Source organism: Primulina tabacum, chromosome 15 (assembly GCF_025594145.1).
Source record: "Primulina tabacum isolate GXHZ01 chromosome 15, ASM2559414v2, whole genome shotgun sequence".
Lineage (NCBI taxonomy): Eukaryota > Viridiplantae > Streptophyta > Magnoliopsida > Lamiales > Gesneriaceae > Primulina > Primulina tabacum.
The window spans coordinates 26,676,899-26,686,457 of NC_134564.1; the positions used below are offsets into that span (position 1 = coordinate 26,676,899).

Sequence of the window (9,559 nt, forward strand, 5' to 3'; positions counted from 1 at the left end):
TGGGTAGTACAAAAAAGTCTGGCGATGTCCCGAAGAATCATAACGCATGCTAAATGATATTTTAAATTTTTATGATGAAAATATGAGATTTTATGATTTATGATAAAGGTGTGCAATTTTTACTTCTAAAATGCTATTTTACGAATTTGGAAAGGACACTATATTTTATGGTTAAAAAGAAAAAGAAAAAAATTTTGAAGGACGTAAATTGACTGTGACAAAAAGGATATGATATATGATTATTGGGAATATCGTAAGGGAAAAGACCCCAAAGAAAGCTCGTTTGCGGGAGAAGGCCCCAGAGGGAGCTCAACGATCGTATTTCCATTTTACGTCGATGCCTAGTGCCCGTCCCCATGTGCAATACTGAGCTAAGACTGATCAGTCTACCACATGATACAGATAGTCACTTTCAATGATCAAACTTCACCTAATATGATATATGATGATGGAAAGCTTTATGATTAAATGATTTATGAGTTATTTATGCTTATAAACTTACGCTAACTATTTTAAATAAAAGTACGCTTTTTAATACATGTGCTTGTATATATATTATTTGTTACTCATGTTTAGAACGTTCTGAGTCATTAGACTCACTAGGTTTGAATATTGCATGTGAGGATGAGATTGAGGGAGGCGCTGACGCTTGAGTAGATCGAGTCCAACAGTACACTCCCGAGAGACATTTTTTTCCGCATTAGATTGATAGTCAAAATTTTAAAGATTTTGTTAAAAGTATTTAGAGATTTTCATGCTTTATTTTGAAGTTAGTTTTGATCATATTAATGGCTGATATAGAATTTTTGTTAATTGACAATTTAGGGATTTTATACATTTTAAATTTTTAGATATTAAATTATTTTGGATTATGGAAATGTTAAATTAGTTTAATTATGAAGTTCGAATTTGGTGTTCGATTTAGAAAAAAATATTAGTAGGTTTTTAATGTTTAAAAGTAGTGGACATTTCATATAATTATTCCTTACTGGATTTTCCCTCATCTTCCATCCCACTTGTATTTCATCATCTTCTAGTGCATAAACAAAGTAAGCAAAGACGATGTGTAACACCAAATATTACAATAAAAAAACCCTAAACCACTATTTTCAAATCTGGACCGGACCGCATGGTTCGACCGAAAACCCATCAGAGGTCAAGACCATTTTAACGGTCAAACACGGACCACTCTTAAAAATCATTTTAATGGTCAAATAATTCAAAATGGGTATAAAAAAAATGGGTCGAACCTGTCATGAACCAATTCACTATTTTTATAAAAAAAATTAGAATTTAAGTGTTTTTTATATTTAAAATCTTAAATTTAAATTTTGTTTTTATATATATATATATATATATGATCATTTGGATTTCTAATTATGATAAAAATATTATACTTGATATTTTGATTATATATATGTTGTTCTTTAGATTTTAAAGTTTGGTGATTATTTTGTTATTATTATTATTTATATACAAATTTAAAATTTTTAGAATTTAAAATATATTATTTACTATGTTATATTATTATTTTATGTAATATAACAATGTTCAATCCGACCATGAACATCCGATTGTGTGGTTGAACCGGTCCGATCGTCCAGTTCAACATTTATTTGAAGGTCGATTGTTTGATCACTAGTCTAGTAAAGAAAACATTCTAATTACTATATCAGTGATTCATCCACTGCCTTACGTCATTTCTGATCACATCCACAAGCCCAAATTTCCCATATTTCGCTTCAAACGGATTGAAGCCACCAGTTTTGAACTGGCTATATTGTGTATTACCTCCAGCAGGCCTCCTCGTCGCGGCGATGGTGGGGAAAGGTCTATGTGACGGATTACTTGCAGCCGTAAACAATTGTCTGGCCGATTCTTGATTCCCCGATCTTGCACCAAATTTTTGGAAGCTTCCTCGATTGTTCAGCTGAGATGTGCTGCTCAACTGCTTTGTGGTGTTGGTGTTTATGTTGCTGCCAGGGGGAGGATTTCCTCGGATCTGAGCAGATGGCTTCATTCTGTCAAGCCACCGAAGGATCCAGTTCCCAAGATTCCTACCAATTTCGATATCCCTTTCTTGAATATTGCGATGCACTTTGAGTGCCACATCAAATATAGCTCGAGTTCGTCTGAAATTTGTAGCAATTTTCCGTGTTAGATGCAAATTTAATCGGACTATAAACCATGACAACTGTGTTTAGCATATCGGATAAGTACTTTAATTCTTAGATAGAAATTTATTTTTATTTCGAATTTAAAATAAGATGATAGGATATGACTTCTATAAAAATCAGTATGTAACTTTTCATTTCAGACTAATTGAATAATTTTCCTACTGTTTCTTGTTTTTGTAATTGACATGATATCAGAGCCAGAAACAGCCCATGACTAAATACAGCATGCCGACTCTTTCTTCCTCCGATGCCTCATCCTCATTGTTGGCGCTTAAAATTAGTCGGGTAAAATTACCTTAAATGGTCTCAGTCCGTCATGATGTTATTATGTGGCAAGGGCAAAGATGAACTCTTGAAGCGTCAAGATTCCTCTTATTCAAAATTATAGGCGTGGAAAGCAGAAATAATATGGTCATGTCTTGGTTAATTAATTTCATGAGCATTGAAATCGACGAAAATTTCTTAATCTACCAAAGAAAAAATCTGGGATGCAACGAGGGATACCTACTCTTACCAATAAAATATGTCCAAAAATCTTCGAAATTGGAAGCCTTCTTCACGATCTATGACAAGGCGATGACATATAGCTAACTATTTTACTACCGTCACTAATTCTTGGCAGCAATTGGAAATGTTTGAAGTTTTTTAATGGAAGTGCCGGGAAGTTGACAATGTTAGAAAAGGATCTTTTAATTCCTTTGGCGCCTCAATAATAATCTTGATGATGCGAGAGGTCGCATTTTGGGCCTAAAGCCCTTTCAAAATCTTTGGGATGTCTTCTCTGCGATCCAACAAGAAGAAAGCCGTCACAAATTGATGTTGGGCCCATCTCCTTCAATCGCTTCTGCCCTTACATCTCATTGCCAGCTTTCTCTCGGTTAATTGATCACGCTGCTACAAATAGCGTGACCAATTCTGTGCTAACAACCAATTCCAGTGGAAAATTAACACGAGGACGAATTTGGTGTGAAAAGTGCAAGAAACCTAATCATAATTTAGAAACTTTTTGGAGAATCCAAGGCTAACTGGAAGATTGGAAGCTTTTGCGACATAGATTTCTTTCTCTGATTCCCCATCTTTAACTATGGCTCAAATGGAGATTCTTCAAAAGTTTCTCAATCAGTTTCATAACCCACCAAATCCATCTCTTATTGGCATAGGAACTACAACCCAAAAAGGTGAATTTTCTAGTGCTTTTTCTTCCCAGCAACAAGATCTGCCCACTTCATGGATCATCGATTCCGGCACATGGGACCATGTGAATAGTAATATTTCACTTTTCACTTATATGTTCCTTTTCAAAACATGCACACAATCCGAATAGTGGATGGATCTTGCTCCAAGGTGTTTGGTTTCGGTTTAGTGTAGCTGTCTCACAATATTTGTTTAACATCAGTCTTGTTTGTTCCTAACATGCAACTTACTCTCTGTAAGTAAATTCAATGCTGATATGAGGGCAGAACTAAATTCTTGGTGACTCGTGTGTTTTTTCAAGATTTGGTATTAGAGAGGACAATTGGCAGTCCTGAACTTTGTGCAGGCATGTATATCTTCAAGATGAAAAATCCTCCGAGAAGCATGACATTGAACCCATCCAGTTCTCGGCTTTATATTTTATTTTATGCTAATAAAGTTGGTAAAATTTTATTTTGGCATTATCGTTTAGGTCATCCCAATTTTTTGAACATAGAAAAATTGATTCATCTCTCATTCAGTAATAAAAATTTCAAGTCTTTGCATTGTGATATTTGTCAATTCCCTAAACAAACAAGAAATACGTTAGCCTTACAAACCATATAAAATTCTCTCATTCACAATAACATTTGAGGTCCTTGGCATGTCAAAAATATCACTGGATATCATTGGTTTTTATTGTTTGTAGATGACCAAAAACGTCTCTCTTGGGTATTTCTAATTTAATTCAGGATAAGACTGAGACATCCCTAATCTTTAAATAGTTTAACCTAATGATTCAAACCCAATTTTCCACCAAGCTTCAGTTTCTCCGAAATGATCAAATCAGCGATTATTTCAACTTTGTCCTAGGTGATTACCTCATCTCCCAATGGAATAATTCATTAGCGAACCTGCGTTTAGACCCCTCAACATAATGATGTCTTTGAAAGACACTCGAAGTGACTCATGATCTCTTATTCATAAATGATGTCCCACATCATTTTTGGGGCAATGCTATCCTCACTGCAACTTATCTTATCAATTGAATGTCCTCCCGTGCCCTTAACTAAAAAAAACCGATCCAAGTTCTCCTCGAATTTTACCCAAAAACACACCTTCTCCATGACATCGCACTTGAGATCTTTGGATGTTCCGTCTTTGTTCACATCGATTCCCATTTTCTGGGCTATTCTCCAAACCAAAAGGGCTACAAGTGTTAATCCCCAACGACGACAAAATTCTACACTTCAATGTATGCAACTTTGTTGAAATTGACCCGTTTTATCTTTACTACTCGATTCAGGGAAAGAATACAAGTAATGAATCTCAATATTGGGAGCTCATAACTCCATCCATACCATCTCTCGAACCATCACCCGATGCTCCTCCACAAGTCCAACTTTGATACTGGACCAACCTTTTCTGATAGGATGCCCCATATCCATAGTTATTTGGGGCGCAAGGCGCACTAAAGCGCTAGGGTGTCTTGGGGCCTGAGGCGCGAGTCGCGAGGCGAAGCGCACGTTTTATCGAAGTAAGGCGCATATGATACAAATTTTAAAATTCAACATATATAAAATATTTTATACGATTTAAATTAAATACTTTGACAAAGATAAAAAAAAATAATATAAATAAAAATTCATTAGTAGATAATATAGCATAAATAATAGCAAAAAAAACAAACTTCAATCATCTAAAATTCATTAATAAGTCGTAAGTGCATCATAATATATTAACCAAAAAACTTCAAAAATCTAAATCATCAAATTCATCTTCATCCTCCCCAAGGCACAAAAAAAACAGAAATAGGTGAAGGCACAAAAAGAACAGAATTAGATGAAGGATACAGACGTAGAGACTTTGTAATCCACAAGGCAGTAGGCACAAAAAGAACAGAATTACGTTAAGGATACAGAGACATAGAGAGTTTCAGCGTAGAGAAAGGCCACTGCTGCGTAGTCCAGAAAGAATTTGAAAGAACGGTAAGAAAAATAACGCACATCAGATTGTAGGGCTTTTTTAAAACACTAAAAAGGGCTTTTATTTGTTATTGGGCTTTAAATTTTATGGGCTTGAGTTATATATAGTTAATTGCAGCGTATAACACCAAAGCGCACAGGCGCGCGCCTTTCTGCCACGGCGCGCTTGGGCCGAGGCGCACCTCAGGCGCGCGCCTGTTTAATGGCTTGCGCCTGGGTTATGCGCCTGTCGCCTAGGCGCAGCCAGGCGCTCGCCTTTCATAACAATGCCCATATCTACTCACGTGGGATGCAACCACAGCTTGAGAGCAAACAGAACCCTATGCAATTTGAGATGAAGTAGCTGTGACACCTAAAATATTTTCTTGGAATGGAAGTAGCTAGATCGTCACTTGGAATCTCAATCTCCCAAAGGAAATATGTTTTAGACCTCTTGAAAGAGACTGGTATGTATGCTTGGGTGTAAACCAGTAGATAAACCTATTGTTTATGAAACCAAACATCAAGATAGGAATTAAGAAGGATAGTTTGCTAGTTAATAAAGGAAGATTTCAAATACTGGTGGACAATCTAATATATCTATCTCATACACGTCATGATATTGGATTTGTCGCGAGTATTATCAGTCAAATTATGAATAATCCACCTAAGGAACACATGGAAGTTGTGTATCGAATATAGAAATACCTGAAAAAGGCACATGTGAAGGGGATTAATTTCAGAAAAACCTCCACCACAAATATCAAAGTCTATAGTGATGCAGATTGGACTGGCTCTCGTATTAGACATTGTACCTCAGGTTATTGATCCTTTGTGTAGGGAAATCTAGTAACTCGGCAATGTAAAAAAACAATATGTGGTGTAACACATTAGTGCAAAAGCAGAATTTAGAGCTTTAGCTCATGAAATCTACTTAGGAATGTGGATTCAAAGACTACTAGGTGAACTACAACTGAAAGGCTACCAGTGTTGGAACTAATGTGTGACAACCAAGCAGCAATAAATATCACCAAAAACCCGGTTCATCATGATCGAACCAAGCATGTTGAGGTAGACCGACATTTCATAAGCGAGAAGATTGAAGGGAAGATTGTGCACCTCAGCTACATTCCTACTTGATTGCAATTGACAGACATCTTAACAAAGACACTTTTTCGACCTAATTTTGAAGAATTGATTTCCATGCTGGGCATGATAAACATATACAGCCCAGCTTGCGGAAGAGAGTTGAATATTAGATAAGTATATTAATTCTTAATCTTAGATATGGATTTATTTTTCTTTTGAATTTAAAAGAAGATTGTATTTAGATTAAATGGTAGAAAGGACTTCTATAAATCTGCATGTAACTTTTCATTTCATATTAATTGAACGAGAATAATATTTCTTCCTAATGTTTCTTATCTTAGTAAACGACATTGTGCAAAGAAACTACGGATGCTATGTTTGAGAGATACTTAATATTATTAAATGGCAAAATTAACCTATAACCAAAATGCCTGCTTTAGAAATCATTAGGCAAAGTGGGGACATGGGAAAGTACAAGTTCTAAAGAAGATAAGTTTTACTCATGTCCCGTACAAGTTCAAAAGAAGATAAGCTTTACTAAATCTACGTGATGTGTTCGCCAAAATTGTTAGTTATAACTTATTTTACTTCAATGGTTAAGACACAATACCAGGATTCAAAACATCACCATATAACATTCTGATAAGCCAAAAACAATTGATTAACCAAAGCACCCGACTGATGAGCATTTAGCAACAACCACCACCGTTAGCAAGAGTTCTGCCCTCACCAAACCCAACGAAAGAAATTTGGGGATCCATATTTACAAGAAGACTGCCTTCGCTGCTTTTTTATAATATGTCGGACAGAAAAGTCAGCCCGCAAACACAGAAATGGCAATTTGAGACATAACTAAATAGCAATATGTGAAGTTGACAAGATATTATGGCATATAACTGCTCAGCGTATGTATGTCATAATCCTCAGTGTAACTCAGTAAAATAAAAGTGGTAACTCATTCCAACCAATAAAAATTTAACTCAGGCTGTGTCGCCACCACCATGATCAAGGTTTTATAATCTGTTATTTTATTATTAGCTAAAATGTGCGATTTCCAAAGAAAAACTAACAGTCTGGTTGTTTAATACCTATGCACTAAAACTCCATAAATATAAAAAAATGTGGAAAAATTAGAAGTTGAATCACAACCAAACTCATTCTCCAAACTTGTTTATTGTCTCAATCTATTCTAAATCAATCAAACAAACAAATAATCAGCTTTTTGTTTGATTTATCTATCCATAAATCAGCTGTATCATACTTTATTTGGTACTAACGAAGGACATGAGCATTAAGATGGGTATTGACATTGACTTGACCTGTTGGTAGATGCTGCAGAAGAAAAATAGAGGTACCCAAATACAATGCTGCAAGCATATTACTAATACAAGTACTGTTCACTTGTTTGGCTAGACGTCAACCATGTGTAGCCAATATACCATAATCATACAATTACATGGCAATTGGCAAGGTTAGCCATTCAAAGATGGGCCTTTCCCTCAATTTTTAAAGTACTGTCAAAGAATGATTGCGGACATTTTAACATTGGTAAATTGCTGTAGGAACTTCATTCATTAAACTAGATCGACATAAAGGACTAAGGCTGAACTAAACTAACGGAATTCAATGAATTCAATTTCTGCACTTTGACCAACCGCGAAAGAAAAACTTAAAGTTGTGTTAGAAAAGAAAATTCTTGTGATGCAGTTTAAACTCTTTTAAAAAAATTGAAAACCATACTCAATTTGGCATTGATTTTTTCTAATTTCCATTTTCCTAAATTTTTGTTTTATTTTTTAAAAATTACTGATAATAATAACACATGTTCATATCCACCATGAAATCCTTCAATCCAAAATAAAGCATTAATTTCCCTCAGCACTAAACTAAATTCTCCGCTATTTTTTAGTCATCATTTCCTATTCACTTACAATTGTAATACAAATATGTATTTTCCACAACAAACAGCCCAGTTTCTGCCCGGATAATCAATCATCCTGAAAAGGTCAGATTCATAGCTCATCCTCCACCACAGCAATACGTTAACAGCGTGACACACAACTAATATCTTTTCACTTCATTTACATATAACTCATCACCATTTTCAAACAAACTCCAGAAATTTGGTCCAATTTCATGCACAATACAAATAAGAGTGGAACCAGGATTCAAGTTGAAAAGGGGCTGATTCATATTTTTCCACAAAATTCTAGACACAATTACAGGAAACACAAAGATCCCACCAAACAAAAACAAATTGAATCAAAATCCGAAAGCGCGGTAGCATGAAAAACAATCATTACAATACAATAATCGATTCAGAAGCCGAAGGCGATATATTGAAACCAAACAATTAAAGCTATACGATGATTATCTGTACCTTTGAACGAGTTGACGGGTCTTGGGATATATAGGGCTAATGAGCCTCCTCTGAAGCTTGAGAGCCAATTTGTAGGTTCTTTTGAGACCCAAAAAATACGCTGTACCCAATGTGATTTCCCATAACACCATGTTTACTGGCGTCTCGGATCGAAGATTTCATCAACAATGCTTTTCCCGAATGTCGTTAGAGAAGAACAAGAGAATAAATTTTGCTTCTTTTTTTCTTTATATTGAGAGGAATTTTCGATTTCCCTTTGCTCAAGCCATCTCGTTTTCGATTTGACCGGTTTGTGTTTTCCATTTTTTTATAGAAATAACTAAATGAAAATCTAATGTAGAGTTAGTCCGCGAGGCTCAAAGATCAACTAGTTATTATGTACCTACGATATGTGTACAAATTTTTTTGACAATTCAGAAAAATTTGTGTGAGACGGTCTCACGGGTCGTATTTTGTGATACGGATATCTTATTTGGGTCATCCATGAAAAATATTACTTTTTATGCTAAGAGTACTACTTTTTATTGTGAATATCGGTATGGTTAACCCGGTCTCACAGATAAAAATCCGTGAGACCATCTCACAAGAGACCTACTCAATTTTTTTTATCATTAAAGTGTAATTTGACAATTTATGAAGTGACTAAATTGATATTTGAATTATTGAAATAAAAAAATTAAAAATAAAAATGTGTTGAAATTAAAAAAAAAACAAAATAAAAAAAATAAAAGTGTAATATTAGTATCATATAAAGATAAAATTGGAAGAAAAATTTG

General features: G+C 34.8%; 1 protein-coding gene across 1 annotated transcript; it reads right to left on the bottom strand.

Moving 5' to 3' along the window:
* Positions 1-1,505: 1,505 nt before the first annotated feature.
* On the bottom strand, positions 1,506-9,072 carry LOC142527372 (uncharacterized). The gene is made up of 2 exons (XM_075632151.1): positions 8,784-9,072; positions 1,506-2,132 (listed from the first exon to the last, which is right to left on the bottom strand). The coding sequence occupies exons 1-2, from the start codon at positions 8,912-8,914 to the stop codon at positions 1,673-1,675; spliced, it is 591 nt and encodes a 196-aa protein (XP_075488266.1). The 5' UTR covers positions 8,915-9,072; the 3' UTR covers positions 1,506-1,672.
* Positions 9,073-9,559: the final 487 nt, after the last annotated feature.

Coding starts and splice junctions, on each gene's coding strand:
- LOC142527372 (XM_075632151.1), bottom strand. CDS start 8,914: ATGGTGTTATGGGAAATCACATTGGGTACAGCGTATTTTTTGGGTCTC. Junction 2,133..8,783: donor ACCCGTCAACTCGTTCAAAG/GTACAGATAATC, acceptor TACAAATTTCAG/ACGAACTCGAGCTATATTTG.